This window comes from Microtus oregoni, unplaced genomic scaffold, assembly GCF_018167655.1.
Source record: "Microtus oregoni isolate MIOR12 unplaced genomic scaffold, Mior012 000210F_ref0000141, whole genome shotgun sequence".
NCBI classification, from domain to species: Eukaryota; Metazoa; Chordata; class Mammalia; order Rodentia; family Cricetidae; genus Microtus; species Microtus oregoni.
Window position 1 is genome coordinate 127,523 of NW_024544868.1, and position 25,291 is coordinate 152,813.

At 43.1% G+C, this 25,291-nt stretch overlaps 1 protein-coding gene across 1 annotated transcript in view; it reads left to right on the plus strand.

Annotated features, from left to right (window-relative positions):
- The window catches only part of Shroom2 (shroom family member 2), a 119,547-nt gene that overhangs the window by 52,246 nt on the left and 42,010 nt on the right, over positions 1–25,291 (plus strand). Inside the window, exons 2-5 of the mRNA XM_041647705.1 lie at positions 2,174–2,325; positions 19,194–19,325; positions 20,139–22,482; positions 23,291–23,391. Of these exons, the coding sequence (XP_041503639.1) occupies positions 2,174–2,325; positions 19,194–19,325; positions 20,139–22,482; positions 23,291–23,391 (2,729 nt within the window). The remainder of the gene's footprint in view (positions 1–2,173; positions 2,326–19,193; positions 19,326–20,138; positions 22,483–23,290; positions 23,392–25,291) is intronic.

A 25,291-nucleotide genomic window follows, 5' to 3' on the forward strand; every position in this document is an offset into this window, starting at 1 on the left:
TTTCTTCATTGATTTTATGTAGCTCAGGGTAGCCTTGAACTCACAGAGATCCATCTGATTCTGTCTCCCAAATCCTGGGATTAAAGGTGTTTCACCATTGCCTGACTTCTAGTTGCTTTAGCTTTGCTCTGGTCTTCAGGCATGATTTATTTGTCAAAACACAAATAATATACCACTCCAGCCATCTCTTGTTTCAGTCTCTTGAGTACTGTTATAAAGTGTGTGCACCACCACAAAATATGAGACAGAAGTGTGATCACGAGCTTGAGACGAGGCTTAGTTGTCCCAAACCAAACAAGTCAGCTAACAGATTGTGCAGTGAGTGCCACCAGTCATATGTTTGGTGGTGTAAAGAACACGGGTTCTTTGCAGCTTCTTGTTTCTTTGAAAGAGTTTTCGGGGAGCAGGTTGTAATAGACAAAGTAGAAATGTATTTGGCTTTGTGGGCCTAAAAGCCAGTGGTGCTTCGTGGCACTATCTAAAAGTGTATTTGTGTTCTGGTAAGTTTTATTAATAAGTAACAAGGACAGTAAAGTCCCCTGGCTGGATTTTATTTGGCCAAGGACTATTGGCTAGCCAACCACTTGTGCAGAAGATCAGGATGTGTATGGCTCTATAGTTAGCTGCTGGCCTTACTGGTGTTTAGTCACTACTAAGTGCTATAAGTTATAGATCAGATAACTGGCTACGGGTTCAGCAATCTCTGTTTTGTTTGTAAGGTAGGAGCTTTAAAAGGTGATGTATTAGTCAAGTTTCATGTATGTGTTTCTTCTTTTCCCTGTGCTGAGGAGGGAACCTTTGCCCATGCTAGGCAAGTGCTCCACTGGTGAGCCCACACCACTTCAGTGGGGGATATTCTTAGCACCGATTAATGAAGCTCTTAATAACCATAGCATGACGTAATCTGATTAGGGCTGTAGTAAAGATATGCAGAATGTTTATGAGAAATGGAATGTTATGTTGAGGAATGGAATGTTATGATTGTTTTAGGAAAGAACTGATAGTTCCTTAAAACTGTTAAATATAGTTACCATAGGACCCATAATTTCTTCTTGTAGGTGCATCCAACAGAAATGAAAATATATCTGTATAAAACCTTGTATATCAATATTTATAGACACATTATTCATAACCACTAAAGTAGAAACAAATGACTATCAGCTGGTAAATCTATGAAGAAAGTGTGATTTGTTCATGCCATGGATTTTATTTAGCCATCATGTTTAATGGAGTAATGACATGCTATAACACAGATGCATACTGAAAGTCTTATGCAAAATTACAGAAACTAAACATTAAAAGGTCGTATACATTGTATGACTCCATTTATGTGAACTTCTCAAAGCAGGGAAATCTGTAGACCTAGAGTTTGGATGTGGTGGTGGCCGTGCAGGCCTGAAATCCCAGCCCCTTTGGAATAAGACACAAAGGGATCCTAAATTCAAGGCTGGTCTATAAAAGTCAATCCAAGACTACCCCAGGCTACATCAGGAGATCCTTTCTCAGTAAATGAATGAGTGATGAATGGATAGTACTGAGGACATAGCTCAGTGGGGCTCGGTTCATTCTCTCGTGCTGAAAGAAAGAAAGGAAGAAAGGAAAGAAGGCGATTAGGATATTGGGGCCATTCTGCTTAATGAGCAGGTGTTTCTCTTGGTCAAGAAAACGTTCTGAAATTGATGGACAGTGTGCAACTCTGAATGAACCAAACACTGCATGAATGAATGTGTGGCTTTTGTGACAAGTGCATGTGTGAAATCTGAATTGCATTTCAAAAATATTACTAATACGAAGTGTAGGATTAATGTATCAGAAATAATTAGCAAAGAGTAAGAATGATCCAAAATATTGTTCCCATAAGGGAATTCCACAGTATGAATCTGATTTTGGTTCCTTTGTGTTTGGTTTTCTGGGTTTCTGAGTCTTTCCATTCCCTCTTCGGTGTCCTGGGGGACTGACCAGGATGAGGGATGCTGAATAAGAAGCCTTGTTTTATCGGTCCTTCAGTGGAAATGAAGTCAGCTTCTAGGGCCTGTTTGCTCCAGGCTTCCTGGGTCCTTTTACTTCTAAGTAATCCCAAAACTGACTTGCTTGAACCCTGTATATGTTATATTCCCAGCCGCCTTGGAGGAACTTGCCTAGGGATGTTCATGGACCCCTTTCTGTGTTACAGATTGAAGAAGGGAGCAAAGCTGCAGCCGCAGACAAGCTACTAGCTGGAGATGAGATCGTGGCTATCAATGACGTGAATCTCTCAGGGTTCAGACAAGAAGCCATCTGCCTGGTAAAAGGCTCCCATAAGACCCTGAAGCTTGTGGTCAAAAGGTGAGACGTGTGCCTTTTTTTTTTTTTTTTTGCTCCCCAAACAAGGAGTACAATGCTAAAATGCCAAGCCTGGATGCCTTTTCTCATATGTGAAGAGATCTCAACATGCATGTGAACTTAAAATTAGAGTTATTCCGCACTAGCTTCTGGAGACTGTTCCAGGATCCCCATTTCGGACACCAAAATCTGCACGTGGCCGTTATAGAAAATGCCGTTATATTTGTATATAATCTAGGCACACACTTTAAATACTGTCTAAGTGGCCTAAACTTTTAAGTTGCCATGAAAAAAATTTCTGACAGTAGCAGCCTAAAGGAGGAAAGATTTCTTTTTGGCTCATGGTCTCAAGAGATTTGTGCACATCCCTTTAGAGAATTAAGGGGCTTTATAGTGTTAGAAGTGTTTTGCAGATTCTCCCTTCACATTTTTGCTGACCAAGAAGCAGAAAGAGATGAAGCAGAACTAATGCTGAGCTACAACTGTCAAAGGTTTGTTGTCCTCAGCACTTTCTAATAGCCAGACCCCGCCTCCCAAAGGCGCCACCGTCTTCAAAACATAGGCCTATAGGGGACAGTCTGCTCCCAATGAGGGAACATGATGCTTATTCATAGAAGGTGATGGGCTGCTTGTTTTCATGCTTATGCATGAAAGACAGAGACAGATGCAGATAACAGATACGTGGGGGAGCAAAAGGCCTGTTTCTATAAATGAGATTAAGGGGCCAGGTGGTGGTGGCACACACCTTTAATTCCAGCACTCTGGATACAGAGACAGCTGGATCTCTGTGAGTTTGAGGCCAGCCTGGTCTACAAGAGCTAGTTCCAGGACAGGCTTCAAAGCTACAGAGAAACCCTGTCTCAAAAAAAAAATTAGATTAAGGGTAGGAGGTTAAATAATTTAAAGAAAATTAGGACGATGATGCATTTATGTATAGGATAAAAACAGTACTCCCTGGCTGGAGAGACGGCTCTGTGGTTAAAAGCACTGGCTGCCCTTTCGGAGGTCCCGAGTTCAATTCCCATCGGGCGCCATTTTCTGGCCTGCAGGCAGACATGCAGACAGAATGCTGTGTGCATCATAAATAAATAATAAAGCAAACAGTACTCCCAGGTATCACGAGAAAGATTGTTTTCAGAGATACAGATACGCACCTCTGAGCCTGGCTACATGTCTTTTTTTGATGGAATCAGTGAAGTCATTGATTTAATTAAAGAGTCAAGCTGGGTGTGGTTGTGCATGCTTTCAGTCCCAGTATATAAGAAGCAAGAGTAGATGCATTGCTGTGAGTTCAAGGCTGATAAGGCCTTGAACATATAATTATGTATAATTAGGGCCTAAAAAAAAGAAACAAGGAAATAAAACTGTTCTTTGTTTATTATTTATCAACTCTCATTTCTACGTGAGATAACGCTTTTGAATACCTTTTGTTTATGTTGCGATTGTGCTCGGGCTCAAACCCAGACCCTGCTCTGTGCTAAGCTAGTTCTCTACCACTGAATCGCCACACTTCCGGTCCTAAACACCTTTTTAAAGTCCTTATAGCTCTTAAGATGCGATCTCACAGTGAGACCTAAATACCTTTTTAGTTAGTCCTTATGGCTCAGAAGATACGATCTCAGAATGAGAGTTTCTGATCTGTCTGAGGAAGTTGGAATGAGGTATCATCAATGTATAATTCCTTGATTGCCTCATGACCCCTCAGAAGGAAGCTTTCTTTTATGATTGCTTTTACTGTGATAAAACACCATGGCCAAAGCAACTTGGGGAGGCTGTTTATTCACTTTATACTTCCATATCACTGTTCATTGTTTGAAGGATGTCAGGACAGGATTTCAAACGGTGCAGGAACTGATGCAGAGGCCTTGGAGAGATGTGCTTACTGGCTTGTTCAGTCTGCTTTCATACAGCACCTAGGATCGCTAGTCCAGAGATGAAACCACCCACAGTGGGCTGGCCCCTCCCCCATCAGTCACTAATTAAGAAAATGCCTTACAGTCAGGATTTATGGAGCTATTTTCTCAGTTGAGGTACCCCTCTTCAGATAACTCTAGTTTGTCTCAAGTTGACATATAACTAGCCAGTACAGAAGTCCTTTGTTCTCATAAGACGCTGTTATTCTTAGTCAAGTGATGGTCATGAGGATGTGGATTCTAAAGGTCAGACTAGGAGCCATGCATGGCCCCTGAGAGTTGCCACTGCCTTCTAAACCCGTGGTTCCAAGGGGGCTAGAATCACTCTTTGACCGATCTGACCTTTGAATAAGGAAGATACAAATCTCAAATCCCTGCGACAACTCTGACCAACTGATTCCTGAGCAGACGTTTTGTTATTGTTTATTTTTCCTTGAGACATTTTCTCTCTCTGTTGCCCTGGCTGGCCTTGGATTTCTGGTATAGACCTGGATGACCTAGAATTCAAAGAGATCCACCTACCCCTGCCTCAGTGCGCTGGGATTAAAGGAATGTGTGCACCACCACACCAAGCCTGACTTTGAGTCAGAAGATATGTATAGAAATGTGGAACAGATTTCTCGGTCCACTTATTTTTGGTGTCAAATCTAGTGTAGATGTCTTTCTGTTTGTTTGTTTTTTTGTTGTGTGTGTGTGTTTCTGTCCATGGGTTTGGTGGGATAAGAATAGTTTTATTGTTTGCTTTGTGTTTCTGTAGTTATGAGGTAAAGTGGACATTACTACATATATTTCTTAGTGTGCTTGATATAATTTGTTTTTTAAACTTAGATTCACATATCTAAGGATATCAATACAAGGAATAAAACTTGTTTAAAATACATCATTGCCACATAGGAAGCAAAGAGAGGAGGAGACCGTAGAGCATACTGGCTGGTAAAAGATATATAAAAGATTAGAGTAAGGGGAATTAATCTTTTGTCATGAAGGCACTGATGTAAGCCATTATGGAGAACTCCTCCTGTTTTGTATTTTTGCGGTTTCCTTTAAATGAGGAGTGTAGACAATTCCCTGCTTTAGATAAAATTGAATCATTTAAGTAGCAAGATTTTAAAGCAAACAGGTTATCCAGGAATTTATTATTCCAACGTAATTTTGTGGGATTTTTGAGATTTGTTTTGTTTGTTTCTCTGTGTAACCGACTTGGTTGACCTAGAACTCACAGAGATCCGTCACCCTTCTCTGCCTCCTGAGCGCTGTAGGTGTTCACCATCACTACTTGGCACACTACCTGGCTTAAAGCATCCTTTTAATAATATAGTGTTTTAATTTTGGGGAAATAATTTTATATAAATTGTAAGTACTAGAGATATTGTTCAGGTTGGACATGATGCTATTTAAAGATGTGAAGGAAGTTTCCCAAGGTGGTAAGTTAGTTAATATTAGAATTTATGCCTGTTTCTCAGAGTGGGGTGAATAATTACTGTTAATCTTAAAGATGTACTTAGTAAAGCCTTTTAATACTCCAGAGTAACAAGTCTTTATTACAAATGTACCAGTTGTTCTTAAAACTCTAGCATATATTCTTCTCAAAGTTTGAATTTCCTCACTCACTTTTTTCTCCATGCTCCAGGCAACCACTTACTCTGCTTTCTGTCACCGTGGATTAGTTAGCATTTACTCATATTTTATATTAAGCTCCAAGATGGAGGAGCATGCCTTCTCACAAAAACTTCAAGTCCTGGGGTTCAGCTCCGTGGTAAAGCATGTGCTCGGCACCAAAGGCCCCGATTTGATTCTGAGAACCCAAGGAAGAGTCTAGCTCACAAAAAGTCACTCTGAAAGTGACTCATAGCCTAAGCTGCGAACACATAAATTGATGTTGCCCTGCTTAAGATGTCGATCAAGTAATAGACTATGTTGATCCATCCTTTGCCTTACTGCACCTGACTACCTCATATTGCGACTGTTAACATTTGAATAGTAGTCCTTGCATAGACTCCCCTTGTCTTAATGACAGCTGGTGCCTGCTTTTATTTCCTGTGCTCCTTTTATCTTAGTGTGTGGGACCAACCAACTGGGGTGAGATTTCAATAGGCCAGTTTCACAAAGCAGTGGAGTCTCCTTTCACAAGGATCCAGTAATCCTGTCCTGATTGAGAGGCGGTGTCTGGACAGCGATGCCTGAAGGGACACGGAGCTATGCTATCTGATCATCTTCAGCAGTAGCACATTGTCCTTCAATGATGTCCAGGTGGCTTTCGAGCTCATGAGCAGTAGATTGGAGACCATAGGAGCCAGATCTGTGGGGCTGTGACAGGTTGGGTCCAGTATGCCTTTGTTCTTTCATTTCCAAGGTGTTTGGTGTTTCAGTGTGTCCCTTTGCAATGTTATGTAGTCTTTTAATATGTATTTAATTGTCTCTATATAGTTGTCACCTGCTCTGTTTTCTCCATGTACACTGGCATGATTCTGAGCTCTAGGATTTTTCACAGAAGGCTACCGACTGTTTTGTCCAGCGGCTGTATTGATTTGGCCACTCACTTGAAGGAAAAGGCTTAGAGATGCAGAGGCACAAAGATCTAGAGAGTTCAGGCTGTGCAGTAGAGTGAGAGTGATTTCAGCCTGGGTAGTTTATTGACCCACTGTCTCAAAATAATAAACACAAAGAAGGACTAAGTAGACAGCGCTCAGTAGGTAGCGCTTGTCTAGCCTATGTGAAGTCCTGGGTTCAGTCTCCAGTAATGCAGAAACAAATCAGAATAGACCTGTGAACCCTAGGGAAGATTTATTTTCAATATTACACCTTGAATATATTTTCAGTCTCTTCCCAAATTTATGTTATAGTATTGATTTTTTTTACAGTGAAATATGCTTGGCAGTTTATCCTTAATCTCATTCTGGCAGTTTCTGGTGATATTCTCCTAGACTGCAAGCCGTTTTGTTGGGAACAAACCAGGATGGGGTTGACTCATATTTTTGTCTCTTTGCTGGTCATCACAAACCGTTTTGTGAATCTAATGATATCTGCTAAGCTGACATTCAGGAACAGATTAACACCCTCTTTTGCTGGATGCTGCAACGGTTAGGCAGCCTGTATTAGATGGTCGCACGTTTTGTAGAAATCTGGATTCAGATGCCTGACAGGGGTGTCACTTGCTGGGAGCAAGTTCCGTGCAACATGCAGACTTTCTCAGGTGCTGTAGAGTTTCCTGGCCTTCAGGTTCCCTGTAGTGCTCTCCTCGTGAAACTGACCTTGAGTGGGTGGCCAGAGGCCCCAGTGATGATTATTAGCACAGCTATTTCTGTGAGTAACTACTGTGCTATGGCTGGAGTGGTAGTTTCAAGACAGCAGCTGGTTGTGTCCTTTGTCCCCTTCTTCCCTCTTTCCCCTTCTTTCTACATTCTAGAGAACCTTTCCTTGCAGAATTCGCAGAAATGGATTCTTGGTGTGTGTGTGTGGGTGTCCAAGGAGGGTTTCTGGGAGTGTCAAGTGAAATCCATGCTTTAGTGTTGTTTGCTGCCGTTTGCTCATGGCTGATGGCATTATTTCTATTTGTGAGCATGCGGAGGCATGTTTCTATGCTTCTTTCCTTGTCGAAGCAGAGATGTTGAAGTTTATGCCCTGATTTCTTTGCACTTCCTTTCGTATTTTCTTTATTAAGGTCACAAAAAGAAGTAAAACCAAATAGTTACTTTTGTTTTATCTTGAGTTTGGACTTGTATGTAGCTTAAGTAGTTTAATCAGATGAATCCCTGTGAGACATTCCATTTTCTAGGTCAAAGTTAAGACTCTGTTTTTCATTCTTTATTCATTGTAAAAATAAGGAACTTGATCTTTATGAAGGCTGTGTCCATATTGTAACTTAGGCATCAAATGATGTTTATAAAGTTGTTTGGTAGAAGTATAGAGTATGATTTCTAGTGAGTAAAACAAAACAAAACATTACTTCGCAAACATTGATGGCTTTTAGTTCTCATTACTTTTGCGATTTTTGTTAATTTTTTTAGTTATACAAAATAATGGATCTTATTATGACATTTTCCTGAATACAATTATCATTGTACTTTGCCTTTTGTTTTCTTCTGGTATTGGGGACTGAACCCAGGCAGGGCCTTGCTGATGCTAGGCAAGTGGTTTACTTATTGAGTTACATCCCAGACTCACTGATGGTTTTCTAAAATTATATTAAGAGACACATATTTACTATATTAAGAAACACATTAAAAGAAACTGTTAATTTTGTTTATTTCAAGTTTCTAAAGGAACTGGCAATTTTTCTTTTCTTTTTCCTTTTTTTCTTTTTCTTTTCTTTTTTGAGACAAACTTTCAGGAGGCCCAAGTCCTCAAACATGAGATTTTTAATTTTTCTACCTCATCTTTTCAAGTCCAGGATAATAGATATATACCATGACACTCAGCTCAGAGGAACTGTAAATTGTATAACTAGCCTTAGGTGCTACAGATGATGTTCATTTTGAGACCCGAGGAGGTTAGATGTAAGCTCTAGCATTAACAATGCAGTTAATGTTTTTGTTTGTGGTGCTAGCCAAATGCTGTTTCAGAGTCACTCCATCAATTATATTCTTTTTAAAAGGGGTTCCAGTGGTAAGGTCTCCCTAACATGAAGAACTTCACATTGGGAAGATTCCTCTATGTGCAGTTGAATCGAAAAGTGAAATATGCCGATGAGATGATTATTCTAGGCCTTAGCCAAAGTTGGTTTGCTTCAATGTTGCAAATGAGACTTTGGGTGATTGTCCAGGTAGCCAGTTGTCTCTGTCATTTGTTGCACATTTTGGAAGTTGCTTGATTGCACTTCCTGCTTACCCAAGTATTATTTCCCTTCTCGGATCTTAAATTGGGTTGAAGACTAGATAGTTGTGGTTACTTTCCCCTCATTACTTGGCCAGGTTATTTATTATGCAAGACTTAAACTAGGATAGGATAATTTTTGAATATATTTGTTTTTATTATTGTATATAATATTTTATTAGGCTTAGAACTCTCTTATTTAAACAGGAAGGAGGAGGTGTTGTGGGAAGTCTTACAGCTAGTGGTAACCTGCCCACTGGGGCATGATCTCTTATACTATATATGGTGATGTAGAGCTTGTGTCTGGCCTATTTTCCGGCTGCTTTTTCTGGTTGCTGGATTCGATTTCTGTTCTTCATTCAAGCAGAGGATTCTGATTTGTGAGTTTACCGCTAAATAAATATCTATTTCTCAATTCTGAGCTAGTGTGGGATTTCTTTTAAGATTCCTTAAACATCCTGCCAACCTCTCAATCGACTTCCCACGGTGGGATGCCCATGTTTTAGTTATGTCCAACAGGCCACTCACCTTTGTTACTTGTCAGAGTTCTCTGCCCTGCCCTTGATTTTAGTCACGGTGATGATTGGGAGATGCCCTGTTCCTCTGGGCTCACAGCGTGGTCTAGGAAAATGCACTTTTGGTTTCTTACAAGGGGTAGAGAGAGGTGATACGGACAGAGCCATGAGCAGATGACTGCCCAGTAGGTCACAGAGACCGAATAAATGTTACTCTTACACATGTCCCATAAAGTTTGCTGCTACTAATATTCCTTGGTCATCTTTGGGGAAAGAAGCAAACACACCTTACCATGTAGAACGGGTGTTTTCTAAAAGTTGTTGTATTTGCATTTTGTTGCCTTTCTTTGCTCACTGTCTACTTCATTTATGCAAGGAAAATGTTCATGGTATGAGAACCACATTGTGTGTCTCCCTCTTTCCCTCTCCAATATTTGCTATAACCCAACCCTCACAAAAACCGTTTAGAATAGGAGCCAAGGAAGTAGATTTATAGCCTGCTGATGGTAATTAAATCCAAAGCCTTTTTAATTTAATAAAGTTATATTGCTAGTGCTTTTATTAATGGAATTATGAAATGTCTAACTAAATAACCAGGGTTATGCTAGGGAGGGTAGCACATGCTTATAATTCCAGTACTGAAGAAGGATGCTTAAAAGAAATCCCACACTAGCTCAGAATTGAGAATAATAGATGGTTATTTATTTAGGGGTAGACTCACAGATCACAATCCTCTGCTGGAATAGAGAACAGCAACCGAATCCCGCAGCCAGAAAAGAGGTCAGACACATAGTATAAGAGCCCACGCCCTAGTGGGCGGGTGACTTAAAGGCTGCTGGCTGTAGGATTTCCTACAGCATAGTATTGAGAAGGCTGAGACAGTAAGTTCCAGGCTAGCCTAGAGTAAGTATATAAGGAAGCACTGTCCGAAAAACTAACTAAACCAAAATAAATAACTTCGGTCCTTTTGACTTTGATACTGCCAGTATTCTTTCTGACGGAATAGCTGTTACCATGACCGGGATAAAGGGATGGCAAGTATCTGGCCTCCACTCTGGAAAACAACTGTATTGCTTTGTCCCTCGGCCTTACGGTTGCTTGTCTGTAGCTGTCGTGAAGTGACAGAAACAAACAACAACCACAAAAGCCTCAAATAACAAAAACAGAGCATACGGGTATTTCTTGAGCATCTTCTAAAGTTTCAGTTTCTAAACATAACACTATTGTTCATTTTTTTGTTGTTACTATTATTATTTTTTTTTTTTTTTTGCTGTGGATGGAACTTGGGGGCTTCTGAATGCCAGGCAAGTACTCAACTCCTGAACCATACCCTCAGCTAGGTCTTGGGATTCATTTAATTTAAGGATACGGAGGGTATTCTGTGGCTTGGTGCTTTTCCAAAGAAAAGGACCATCCATCCTTATTGAGCTGTTGTGTGATAAAACAAATGGCAATTTCCTCATAGCTACTCAGAATTTATGGATGTAAAGTGACCATCCATGTGAGGTATTACTTCTCCAACTATGGAAGGCGTTGTTAAGGGTATAAATTAACAGATTCCTTTGGGGAAAATGTTACTGAATTGATTTTTTTCCCTTCTTTTTGAGACTGGGCCTTAGGTATCCCCATTTGGCTCCAAACTCAGTGTGTACAACCAGAGGGTGACCTTGAGCTCCTAGTCTTCCTACTTAAAAGTGTCGAGGTCGCACACCTGTGCCACCAGACCCCATTGAGAACTGTTATTTACTCAGCATAGCATTTAACTGTTCACTTTCATCCTCCAGCAGTTGGCTGGTTTCCCCTTCAGAAAGGGTCTTGCTTTATTGTTCAGGATGCCCTTAAGATTACAGTCCCCCTCCCTTAAGAGTCTCAGGTGCAGCCAGGACTGATGTATGCCACTACAAATCGCAGGCCTGTTCTTTGTATTCAACAGGCTTGGTTGTAAACTTCAAGGAAGTCATTTGTTTTATTTTATAATGAAATTATTTAATGGCCAAGGTTCAACATCTCTTTGCCACACAGTGATGCAATGTCTCTTGGCTTGCCTTTTCTACCTGTTAGACGTCTTGTCTATATCTAATCTCTACTTCTGGATCATTTTTCTATGAGAAGAATCTTATAAATTCTCAAATTTTATCAAATTTATTCTAACATTTTATCAGGGCATGGTAAGCATAATTGAAAGTTCTAAGGAGATTTTTTTTTTCTTCAAGACAGGCAAGAGAGCCAGGATCCACTGTATGCTTGTATAAAGGTACTTTTTATTTCTTATGAAAATTGGGGGAGTATATACAATTTCCAAAGGCCACATCAGTTTCATTGTCCCTCCACCCTAGGCCTTCCAGAAACATCCTGCTCAACTGTGCCTTCTTTGGAATTTGTTTCTTTGAGGCACTTTTGTAGTCACTGAGATCCCCAGGGTATTTCCAGTGTCTTTTGATCTGGCCCTTTAAAGCGGGTTTTTCAAACATCTGTCTCCTTTTATCTCTGCTGACTCTCTCAAATACCTGAGCTAGATAAGAAGTCTTTATAGAACTCCTGGGTGGGGGAATCTCAGTTCCCCGAAGATTCCTTACCTATAACCTTGGAGGACCCACTACACATCCACCCTCAGCTGTCATTCTGATGTACTGATTTTGTGGCTACCTTAAAAAAAAAAAAGAGTCTTGCTGTGTAGAACAGACTTGCCTCAAACTTGTGGTTTTTCAACCTCCACTACCGGAGGCCTAGGATTACAGGTGTGAGTCACCAGACCCAATTTTGCATCTTTGTTGTTATAGATAAGACTCATCAACTCTGTTTATCCTTAGGGCTATTTTAATGGTTACATTAATGACTGCACATTTGAATGTCTTTTGTTTCTTGGCCAACATTATCATTCTGTTGAAATGAAGCTGGGAGGTTGTGCTGGAGTCTTTTTCTTCTCTTCTCTTCTCTTCTCTTCTCTTCTCTTCTCTTCTCTTCTCTTCTCTTCTCTTCTCTTCTCTTCTCTTCTCTTCTCTTCTCTTCTCTTCTCTTCTCTTCTTTCCCTTTTATCCTGGGATAAAGGGATGGCAAGTATCTGGCCTCCTCTCTCTCTCTTTCTCTCTCTCTCTCTCTCTCTCTTTCTTTCTTTCTTTCTTTCTTTCTTTCTTTCTTTCTTTCTTTCTTTCTTTCTTTCTTTCTTTCTTTCTTTCTTTCTTTTGCTGGAGTCTTTAAATGTTGTCTGATGGGCTAGGCATTTGGAAGTCATGATCGCAAGTGACCTGGATATGGAGGGGAGGGGATAGAAAGGTAGCCTTTCTTTTCCTTTGCTTTCCAACATTGGTAAACATGACAGAAGGTAAGAAAAGAGATTGTTGATTTGAATGTACTCCAGTACCCAGTACAGTACAGCGTGAGTTCATTTTGTAACTAACGTTTTTTCAGCAGTGGGGAGAAGAGGAACCATGAAGCTTTCATCCAGAGACAGCTGCCGTAGTGACTGAAGATAGGCCTTTGATAGCTTGTATCAGTTTCATCCGCCGCCGAGTGTATTAGGAAGTTTGTGTCTTTCCTGAATGAATTTTTCTGGTGTAGAAAGGCAGAAACTCTCTCACTCATGTCCCATAGGACCAGATCTTATCAGGCAGGACGCTCCAGTCCACAGCAGGGTATTGTCTGCCTAGGAAAGAATGGACTGTTCCATGAATCTATCACCATGCCATTAAGCAGTCAATGCTTCTTTCTTTCTTTTCCTTCTATCGTTTTGTTATACCGTTTTTCTTTCTTGATTTTTTCCTTACAATAGATACACAGGTACACAGTGTCATCATTAAGAGTGCTGTAACCTATACTTTATAGGTTCACTTAACTTGCAAGTAGCATCCCAGCCAAATGATTAACATCGTTCCAGTAGGTCCTGCCATCTGGAATGCTCCCAGCTAAAGATAAAGACATGGGCAAAGGATGCTGTAACTAGTGAGTGGCAACTTCAAGAGGGTGGAGTGTTTCTGTTCTGAAGAAAAAGCCATGGAGCTGTCTTTCAGTGGCTGAGCCAGATGCTAGATGAAAATATACAAACCTAAGGCATCATCCCCAGTGCTCCTGAGGTGAAGCACAGAGCTGTGAATCTCTGAGTAGCAGAGAGAAAGCAAGAAGAAAGTACAAGGTGACAGCCAGGGTCCACTCTAGAGGAAGGAACTTCTTAATTTGTTTGAGGAACTCCAAGTGCGGGTGGTTACCAAGAGCCAACTCAATTCCACTTTCCCTTACCCCGGACCTTTTGAAAGCACCCTGCCTTCTGTGGGCTTTGTGTGTCCCTCCACAGGCTGTGGGCTTTCCCGCTGGTGCTTTTGAAGTCACCAATACCCAAATATTCCTAGCGCATATCTAACATCATCCTTTTTTTTTTTTGAAATAAGGCCTCTTGTGCCTTAGACTTTCTAAAACACCAAGTCTGTGGAAACAGCCCTCTAGCCTGCCTGTTTCCAGGTTGAGGGATATGCTGAACTGTTTTTGCAGGCTTCCAGAAGCAAGGCCTCCTGTGTTTACTTACTACTTGCAGACCTAACTAGGGCAGGATGACCAGACACAGACTGTATTTGGGGAGAAAGTGCAGTTCGCTAAACACTTACAAAAATACCCAACACATATGTGATTGTTTATTTTTTTGAGGAAAGGGAAGAGATTCTCTATGTCCTTTTGGATAACAAAAATTTCATTGAAATAGTTATGCTAATAACTAGCAGAATGAAACAGAAGCTGCATTTGTGGCATTCGGTCACAAATTTGAGGCTACTGTAGGCTGTATAGCAAGCTCCAAATTTGCCCAGCGTACACGGTAAGAGACTGTCTAACAGAAGGAGAAGAAACAGAATTTTTATTGCTCTATGCCAGATTATGTATTGAAATACCAAGTACTGTTCTTTCATAATTAAATGTATCCAAGTATCGGACTGGGAGATGGTTTGGTGTGTAATATACTTGCTATGCAGGCATGAGGATCTGAGTTTGGATCTCTATAATCCACGTAAAGCCAGATGTAATAGCACATACCTGTAATATAAGTGTTCCTTTGGCAGAATGGGAGGTTGAGACAGGAGAATCCTCAGAAACTTGTGGGCCAGCTAGCATAATGTATAGAGAGGCAAACACGAGACCCTTTCTCAAATGATATAGAAGGTAAGCCCTGATAACCAAAGGTTGTTTATGAACTGTACATAAACTGTAGTGTGTGCACCTGCATGGAAATGCAAGCTTGTATGTGCATGCACACACGATTGCACACGCACGTGCGTGCATACACAAAGACTAAAGATCATTTCCTAGTTGAACTATGATGTTATTTTTTTTAAATGAAGTACACCCAATTTGTTGTACATTTGTGGCAGATAATTTCAAGAAAAGTTACTAGAGCATCACAGTGAAATAAATCTCTCTTCCTGTTTGCCAGTCTGACTGTGTGTCCCACATTGGAGGAATCAGGAGAGCCTCATTTATAAGTGAATTTCTTTTTTTGTTAATTTATTTTTTTAGTTTCATTTAACATTCCATTCACAGTTTATCCCCACCACTGCCTCCCCCACATTCCTCCCATCCTAAACCCCATCCACTCCTCCCAACAGGTAAGGGCTTCCATGGGAAGTCAACAAACTCTGGCCAAAGCCCAAGCCCATCCCCCCTGCGTTAAGGCCAAGTGTGGCATCCCACCATAAGGAATGGGCTCCAATAAACTAGCTCACATACCAGGAAGACAGATCCTGGTCCTGGTCCTACTGCCCCTACTGCCAGGTGCTTCACAGATAGTGCAAGCTTCACCACTGTCTCCCATATATGGAGGGCCTAGTTCATTCTCACGGAGGCTCCACAGCTGTCGGTCTAGAGTTCGTGAGTTCCCACAAGCTTGGTTCAGCTGTCTTTGTAGATTTCTCCATCATGATCTTGAACTCCCTTGCTCATATATCCCCTCCTCCCTATCCTTGATTGGATTCCCAGAACTCAGCCTGGTGCTTGATTGTGGATCTCTGCATCTGCTTCCATCAGTTACTGGATGAAGGTTCTATGTTGACAATTAAGGTAGTCATCGATCTGATTACAGAGGAAGGCCAGCTCAAGCATCCTCTCCACGATTGCTTGGAGTCTTAGCTGGGGTCATTTTTGTGGATTCTTGGGAATTTCCCTAACACCAGGTTTCTCCCTAACCCCATAGTGGCTCCCTTTACCAAGATCTCTCTCCATTGCTCTCTCACTTCACCCATCTCCCCCTCGACCATCTCATTCCCTCAAGTTCTCATTTCCCATCACTTTCCCTTCACTGCCCCCCCCCCCCCCCCCAGTTTACCCAGGAGATCTCATCTAATTCCCCATCCCTGGGTGATCCATGTGTTCCTCTTAGGGTCCTCCTTGTTACCTAGCTTCTTTGGAGCTGTGGATTATGGCCTGGTTATCCTTTGCTTTACATCTAATATCTACTTATGAGTGAATATGTATTGTGTTTGTCTTTCTAAGTCTGTGTTACCTCACTCATCAGTGGATTTCAAATCTGTTCTGGCCACCTAAGAATGGGTACAACTAGTCAAAGAGATGCTGGATGTGACTGGGCCAGTAGATGGCATCAGATAACACAAAATCTCCTCAGCGTTTTGAATGGCTGGCCAGCTAGGCGGTAGATGTATCTGTTTCTTATTAACACAACCTCAGCTGCATCCAGCATCTGAAATGGTAATTAGCCTGGTGCCGTTGATACCCAGATTTGTTGAGGGTCTACCAGGAAATTCAGAGGGTGTGAAAACGATCATGTGTGTTTTAGGAGAATTTCACTGCCCCTGGTAGGTATTGGAACCTTCAGCGATTGCATATAGGAATAGAACTCTTTTGTTCTCAGTTTTTTTTTTTTAAAGGTTTATTTATTTATTATGTACAAAGTGTTCAGCCTCCATGCCTGCAGGCCAGAAGAGGGCACCAGATCTCATTACAGATGGTTGTGAGCCACCATGTGGTTGCTGGGAATTGAACTCAGGACCTCCGGAAGAGCAGTCTGTGCTCTTAACCTCTGAGCCATCTCTCCAGCCCCTTGTTCTCAGTTTTGTATGGCAAGTGCATTTTTCCAGTTGAGCCATTTTGCTAGCCCCATGTATTTCTCCTTTTAAGGATCTTTTGTATTTTTTTAAATGTCTTCATGGCTTTACAGAGCATAGTCCATTATTCATGCATAGTTCTCAAAGATGTGAGCCAAGAGATGCATTTTGTCCTACTTTTCTTCATTGATTCCCTCTAGCCTTGAAGGACTTCTAGCTCCTTGCACATAAATATAATCCTAGGTGCTGTGGAGAACGCTCTTCCATAGCATCCTGATGTGCTAACTAATGACTCTTCCATGGCTTTCCGCAGAGAAAACATTCTGAGACAACCAAGAAGGTACAGTCTCCCTACAACCATGCTCAGATTCCCTAGAGTATTATTTCTTCCCATTTATTAAGAGGAAGGGAGGGTGGAAAGAAAGGGAAAAGGGGAAGGAAAAGGAAAGCAAAGCAAAGCAGCTTCATTCTGTTACTGGAACTTCTCACCTTGAGCTCACACTGAAGGGGAAGGGACACACAAAACCAGCTAATGGAAGGGTAGCAAAGATGCCATAGACATTTTAAATCTCTTACAACAAATTTATTGCTACTATTTTAGAATTTTACTAATAGCAGTTTTTTTCCTGGACATTGCTCTCCCATGACACTGACTAGTATTTCAGGGCTTTCTAGTGAGGAGGTAGAAATAGTATCATCATGGGTGAGGCGTCTCCCTCCCTCCCTCCCTTCCTTTTCTGAGACAGGGTTTCTCTGTAGCTTTGGAGCCTGTCCTGGAACTAACTATGTAGATCAGGCTGGCCTCGAACTCACAGAGATCCGCCTGCCTCTACCTCCTGAGTGCTGGGATTAAAGGTGAGTGCCACCACTGCCCGACTGACATTTTCTTTACTTAGCCATATTTTTCCTCCCCTCTGCCCTCATATTCAGCCAGTCTAGTTTATTTATCTCATCAGTTAACCAAAAAAATGAAAATAATGTAACATGAAAAACCAGCAGACAACGAAGAGCATGTGGTTAGAGCCTTCCTTATGAAGACTTTGAGGAATTCTATGAGGTACATTTCTGCTTTTATAATTTCTTAGTTCTGAGGTGTAATGAATTTGTCTGTTTTATTCCTTTTCTAGTTCCTGGAAAATCATTACAAAGTCAACATATTTTTTTTTTACACCTTGCATACTTATTGAAACTATACAGGTCATTAAAAGATTTGTGTTATAACGTTTTTTCGGTTTTATCTTGGTAAATAATCTCTCTTTCCACTTTCTATTCATTCTCTATGGATTTTCTGTCGTGCACCCCGGTTCCATTCATCTCCCTGTTCCTCCATATCCACCATCTGACCTTGCAACCTCCCCATAAAACAAAACAAACAAATTAACGGACAAACAAAAAAATTCTCACTGTGGACGCTGAGGGTGTCACACAGTGTACATTTTTGCCCAAACAGCTTTACTTGCAAGTGTTCATTGCAATGAGTCATTGAAGTAGTTCAAGGCTTCTGCAGGACTAGCCCCTACACAGGTTCTAGCAGGTCTTTGTTGGAGCAGCTGTTGGGGGATTGGGCCAACTTAACGACCTGGATCTGAGTCTAGGTGGTAGCTGAACCAGGGCCAGCTCTCCTGCTTTGCCAAGGGAGGGGTGGGGCCAGCTCTCCTATTTGTGGCAGCTGGCGAGGGGTGGACCTGTGGCAGCTGGCAAGGGGTGGGACCGCTCTCCTGTGCTCACCCATGGTGGCAATGGTCATGGACACTGGGCACGTAGTTGGGTGTTATTTTCCAGGCTGCCCCAGCCCACGGGGGCCAGGCCAGGCTGAAAATATTCTTTATTGTATACCATTCTTTAATATTTTGGCCTGTAGGAGAAAATGTGTAATCTCTTATTTACGTAAAGGTGTTCAGTGGGTTTTTTTCCCATTGTTTACTGGCTGAAAAATTGTCTACTGTGAGTTCATTTCTTTCTTAAACTGGAGAAGTAAAGATACCCTCATGCAGTGACTTTGAAGTCAAAGGGACCTTCTGTGGGTCTTCATGTGTGTGGCATTTCCCTGAAGGTATTTTGTTGTTGTTGTTTCGGGGGTACTGGAAATCAATCCTAAGGCCTCATGCATACTCCATCTTTTAAAAATGCACAAAGCAACAACAACAAAACAAAATAAGAGCTAGAAATGTACAAAACTCTGGGTTCCATCCCCATCAGTACATAAAACTGTGCACGGGGGTCCACTTGAAGACTCAGGAGATGGAGGCAGGCAGATCAGATATTCAAGGCTAACCTAGGGTACAGGAGACATCTCAAAAGCTTATAGAATTTCTAACTGGCAAACAATAATCATACCCATTTATGGAAGAATAAATTAAAAAGACTTAGGGCTGCTTTAGAGCCTGTGATTTCCACTCACATGGCAACTTGGTCATTAACAAACATCAGAAATAATGTGCATGACCATATCTAACAGGAAGCAGTTGTAAAACATGCTGTGTATCGGGTGCCAGCAGACGCCACTAGTTTCCTCTGTTGGATTCCTACTGAGGTGCCAGCCAGGAAGGTGTCCAGGATGCAAAGTCCCTCAGCGTCTGCATTTTTTTTTCCAGGAAGAGTGATCCGAGTTGGAGGCCTCACTCCTGGCATGCCACCAAGGTCTCTGATACCTACCCAGAGCCAGCAGCCTCACTGTTTCTGAGCACCAGTGGGTCCCCTTCCTGGAAGAGCCAGCACCAGGCTAGGTGAGTATTCTTTCCCTGAGACCAGGCACCATGTGTGATCTGTATAACTGTCACGTTCTGTGAATACTCAGACATTCCCACGAGTGTCTTGACTTCTGAGCAGTCAAGACCACCTCTGCTCAGTTAGGATTAGAACTGAATGTTTCACAGCAAGAAAACAAAATGAAATGGCTAGACAAAGGATGAACAAGCTTGTTTTCTCTTGTGGTATTTCTTGTAGCACCCTGCATTTTTGGGATGAAGGCAGCTTGGTAATGGTGGATAACCTTTTGGATGTGGTTTTTTGTAATTGGATTCAGAGGTATTTTATCGAGAACTTTTATATCCATATTCTTTCAGAAGTAATTCTCTTTTTTGGTTGTGTTCTGTCCAGTTTTAGTATCAGGGGGTTGTTAGCTTCCTAAAAAGAATTTGGAAATGTCCTTGCTTTAATATTTTATGGACTATTTGAGAAATATTGATGTTATTTCTTGGATGGTTTGATAGAATTCTACAGTGAATCCATCTGGCCCTGGGTTTTTGTAAGTTGGAAGATTTGGAAGGGCTTCAAGACATGGTACCCAGAAGGTTAACAGTCAGTGTGCCCTCAGAAATGCCTTTCCTCCCCAGTTCTCAATTCAGCTACTGTTGAGCATCCTCATCCTTCTTAGCATACGTTCACAATGCTGTTTTCCTGAGATCTTGCTGTTTGCAAACCTTTTTTCTTTTTGTGCCCTTGTCCTCCTTAGCGTAGGTCCAGCTATGCTCACAATGCTGTTTTCCTGAGATCTTGCTGTTTGCAAACCCTTTTTTGTGTGTGCTTTTCCTTTGTAGTTCTTCCTCCCACGATTTGTCCAGCTCATGGGAGCACACAAGCCTACAGCGCACTGCTGAGCACTTCAGCTCTGTGGGCAGCTTAGACAGACTGGACCGCGGCTCCCAGCTCTCCCCATCTGGACACCTGGGTGGCCACGGCAAGCGAGATTCTGCTTACGGTTCCTTCTCTACCTGTCCCGGCACCCCTGACCACACCTTGCCCAGGGCTGATGCCTCTTCCACTGAGAACATTCTCTACAAAGTTGGCCTCTGGGAGGCCTCCAGGCCAGGCAGCAGCCGACAGAGCCAGCCTGCAAGTGATCCTCAGGGATTACAGGACAGGCCTTCATGTTCCACACTCAGGGTTTTTGGTAACAGCAGGAAAAGCCCAAGGCCAGAGGATAATGTTGAGCCGAAAACAACCACTTCTGGAAGGTCAAATTTTGGGCCTGTTTGGTATGTTCCTGACAAGAAGAAAGCCCCTTCTCCTCCCCCCTTTGCAGCTCCTTTGCTCAGTGATGGCTATGCTGTGGCAGCTGGAGGCCGTGAAAAGACACGGGACCCTCCATTTTCAGACTTTACCACCCAACCCCGAGGGGGCCATAGACTGGAAATGACTGATGGACAGTGTCGGCTGGCACACCCAAGCAGTGGCAAAGAAACAGGAAGCTTGGGTTACCAGCAAGAAGGCCACCTGGATTACCGTTGGTTATCCTCAGATGATAGAGTGGGTGGATCCTCAGGGGTCCCGGGCAGGCACCACTTGTCCTTGTCCAACACAGATGTCCACTTCCTGACGTCTTACCGTGGGAGCCAGCAGAGATGGCAGTGCACTGATGAGAGCCCAAGGGTCCCCTCATCAACGAGGGAGCTGCCTCATAGGACTCCTGGTGGGGGTTTGCAGGAGCCTCCTGAACCCTCCCGGAATGATGCGCAGGTGAGATGGTCTGGTTCTGCCAACCAGAAGCTGGATGATAGAGGGCGTGGCCATTATTTCTGTGCACCCCCCAGGCAGCCTCTGCAGGGGTGTGCCCAGGTTGTGACACCCCGAGGTGACTTTGGGCATTCAGACACACGTTCTGTGGACCTTGACAATCCTCTCTTGCCCTCGATGGGCCAGAGGTGCTATCTACAAGAGCATGAGGAGATGCTGGCCTCTCACGAAAGAGAGGGATATCATCCACGGGATGCAGGGATTGAAGGTTCCTGCTCAGGGATCCAAGAGCCTCTTCAAGCCAGCCACACTGTGAAAGCCAGGTCGCAGTGTCCTGATGGTGACCTCAAGTCGGTGGATGGAGAACGTGGGAGGATTTCTCGTGAAAGGACACCCATGCTGCACTCTCTGACCCAAGGTGGGGCATGGAGACCCGAGAAGCCACCGTCGCTTGACGCCCAGGTGGGTAGACCCATGCGAAGGAGTGACCGTTTTGCCACGACACTGAGGAATGAGATCCAGATGCGCAGAGCGAAGCTACAGAACAGCAAAAGCACCGTGACACTTGCTGATGACTGGAGAGCTGATGCGGGGGCTGTCCCGGAAGGTTCCTTCCCCAGCACCTATAAAGAGCACCTGAAAGAGGCCCAGACACGTGTCCTGAGGGCCACCTCCTTCCACCGCCGTGATTTAGGTCCCACCCCAGCAGATCAGTATCTGAGACAAGCAGAACACAGGACTTGTGACCGTACTGCCTCATCTTCTTTATCTTCCCCTGGGGAGCCAGACTCTGTCCCCAGCCTCTGGGAAGCAGGTCTGGCCAAGCCACCATCTTCTGGTGGTGGTGTGCCCCATCTTCTTCGAATTGGAGGCCGGAAACGGTTCACAGCGGAGCAGAAACTGAAGTCCTATTCTGAGCCAGAGAAAATGAACGAGGTGGGTCTGTCAGGGGACCACAGTCCTCATCCTAACATCAGGACACCTGAGGATACTGTGGGGACATTTGCTGACAGGTGGAAGTTTTTTGAGGAAACAAGCAAATCTCTTCTCCAAAGGCCAAGCCACAGGCAAGCTCTCTGTGGGCTTTCAAGAGGCAAGGCGGAGAGGCCACAAACAGGGGGCCGTGAATGTGAGGGTACAGAGTCCTGGTTCCAGAAGAGGTCACGGGCCACCTCCTGTGGAGAGATCCTCAGTGATAATGGACAAGGAGAAAAAGCTTCTGAGACATTGAACCCACCCAGAAGGCTTGGAACCTTTGCAGAATATCAGGCGTCTTGGAAGGAGCAGAAGAAACCAATGGAAGCCAGGAGTTCCGGGCGTTATCATTCAGCAGATGATATTCTGGATGCTGGTCTAGACCAGCAGCAGAGGACACAGTACATCCATGAACGGTCCCGGTCGTCACCGTCCACTGATCGCTACTCACAGGTAAGCAGTATACCGTATGCCATGGCCTCGCTTGTACCACCTGAAGACACTTAGGGTGTATCCAGCATGTATGAGAGCTCACTGAGGTGCAACAGTGTCATTTGTAGTTTGAAAGATAAGGGAATGAAATTGCTTCCTTTGTGCAAACACATCTCTTTCATCCCCAGCTCCCCTGTTCTAAATTTCACTTCACTGTAATATTAATTTCACTGAAATGCTGTAATATTAACAGCCTCATTTTCTTGTTAAAAACAAACTACTAGTAATTTTCTTAGAAGATAACCTCCATGCTGTACACGGAAGGAGAGTTGCTTGCTTGCTTTTAGCATTTGGTACTGAAACTCCACGCAGACCCAGGGAGAGCTTGCTTCTGCCACTGCTACATTCTGACTTATCCACACACAGTTCAGTGTGATCTCTGAGAACTCCATGCCTTCTCTGTCAGGAGTCAGAATCCCAGCCCCCACAAGTCCTAGCACGTGAGGTTTTGCAATCATGACTTGTGGCCAGCTGTCTTTTATTGTGTTTCTTTTGGCCGATTGTGTCACATGGTAACAGCCCTCATGTAGGAGTCCTGATTTCTGCTCAATGCAGAAGTCCGAGGTCAATGGTCTCAATTAAGTGTCTTATGGAGTTGAACAGCCGTGTCCTGTGACCAGGTCTCAAGTCTGAGACAACAGGCCTTGCCAAGGGCGTTGTGGGACAGGCACACAAAGCAAACCCACAAATGAGGGGTTTCATAATAACAGTCGTCTCAGGCATGAAGGCAGCTTGATGAGTCTGTGTCTCATGGTGTCGCTCTTCACAGGAAGTGCCTGTTGAGCCAGACAGGCAGCCAGAGGACTCTGGCGGGCACAAAGGAGTACCACAATGTACACTACAGGCTGACGAGGGACGTTCTGCTCCAAGGTGGGTGAATTGCGTTTGCTGAAAAGTTGTGTTGAGTGTGAACATATTTATGGAAGGTGAATGGGATGTTAATAGGACAAGTCTTGGTTTTGCTAATTGAGTGTGATTTCCACCATCACTAAGATCTTAGAGTTTTTAAGCGAGAGATCCCGTGGGTTCTGCAGCCCTGCCCAGAGAAGCAGGGCAGTAATAGCCTTTAGTGTTTCTTAAAGTAGCTGTTGTGTTTTTCTTAGAGTGAAATGCTTTATTGGGTCAAAATAAATGTCCAGTTTATCCTCCTTAAACAGAATCTTTAACTGGAGAGATGCTTTTACTATCTGGCACACAGCTGTGTTTGTAGGCCACAGTCTCAGAATTGTCAGAAAGGATTTTGGTAAAGCTTTCTAAATTGGGCTTGTTTAATGAGTTAACTTGAAGCTTTAAAATAGAAGTCATCTGACTTCCCAGAGAAGGGAGGAGGGCGAGCAAGATCTGTGCTCTTACACTGTTGCCTGCAACAATTCCAGATTGTTGGGGGAGCATATAATAAGCTGTTCAGAGGATAGATTCGATTAGATGTGTATATAATAACCCTGGTGGAAAGATGAAAATCAGCACACACCAGACTTTCTTGAGGGAAGATTTTCCTAATGTTTTATACATCCTATATGGCCTAGCATACAAGGCAAATTAAACACTGACTTCAAAGGTCAAGATTCTGCTGTAGAAATAACCAACTTAGATATATGCTTTCAAGAACTTTATGTAATGGTGTCTTATTTCACACATTTTTACACTAACTGTTGTTATCCGTATTCAAAACTATCCCACGTTTATTTGGTTGTGAAGGGACCAGATTGATACTCTGTGTGCCTGCCTCAGAAATCCCTGCAATTACTTAACAGTCTGCATAGCTAAACTGATGGAAGCCTGCGGAATAATCTGCCTACGGAATTTAACAGTGTCTGAAGAGGACAATTAGAGCTTTATTCCTGGGCTCTGAGTCAGTCACGTGCTGAGCAGCAGCTGTGCAGGGTAGGGGGCAGAGAATGTCACCATGGACAGCTATAATGTGCATGAGCTGTGTGTGCACACGTGATTATTTGTGTCCACAGCTCTGTCAGCACTCACAGGAATAGGAGGAAGGGAAGAGGGGCCTTCGCCTTATTTATCATGGCTGTGTCTCTCAGCTGGCTGCTTAGTGACTTAAAGAGATTAGTTCCAGAAGCAGCCTGCTTTTGAGTTTCAAACCTAGCAGTTTTCAGGATTGCATTTTGTGTGTGTGTAGTAATAAGGGCGGCAGGGCTGCTTCCCCAGCATCCCGGCCGCCTGCACGGCTAGCTTTACCTGAAATAATTACACGGACACTGTATTCTTTTAAACACTGCTTGGTTCATTCTCTTCTAGGCTAATTCTCACATATTAATTTAGCCCATTTCTAATCATCTGTGTGTAGCACCCCAAGGTGCGCTTACCGGGAAGATTCTAGCCTACGTCCATCCTGGGTCAGAGCTTCATCGGGTGTGTCTGCCCAGGAGAGGAGAGCGGAGCATGGAGTCTCTGTCTGAGGCGTCTTACCTCACTTCCTCTTCCTCCCAGCATTCTGTTCTGTTTACTCCACCCACCTATGTTCTAAGCTATGAGCCCAAGCAGTTTGTTTATTACTTAACCAATGAAATCAACAGATTGATATATGACACTCCCACATCGTGTGTGTGTGTGTGTGTGTGTGTGTGTGTGTGTGTGTGTGTGTGTGTGTGTGTGTTGAAGAGAGGCAAGGATATTGAAATTTTGGAATAGGAATGTTAGGTCATTTTCAGCTTTTCCTAGAGTATATGTTTCTAGAGGATCAACAGGAAATAATATGCTGGGGCTGGAGAGATGGCTCAGTGGTTAAGAGCATTGCCTGCTCTTCCAAAGG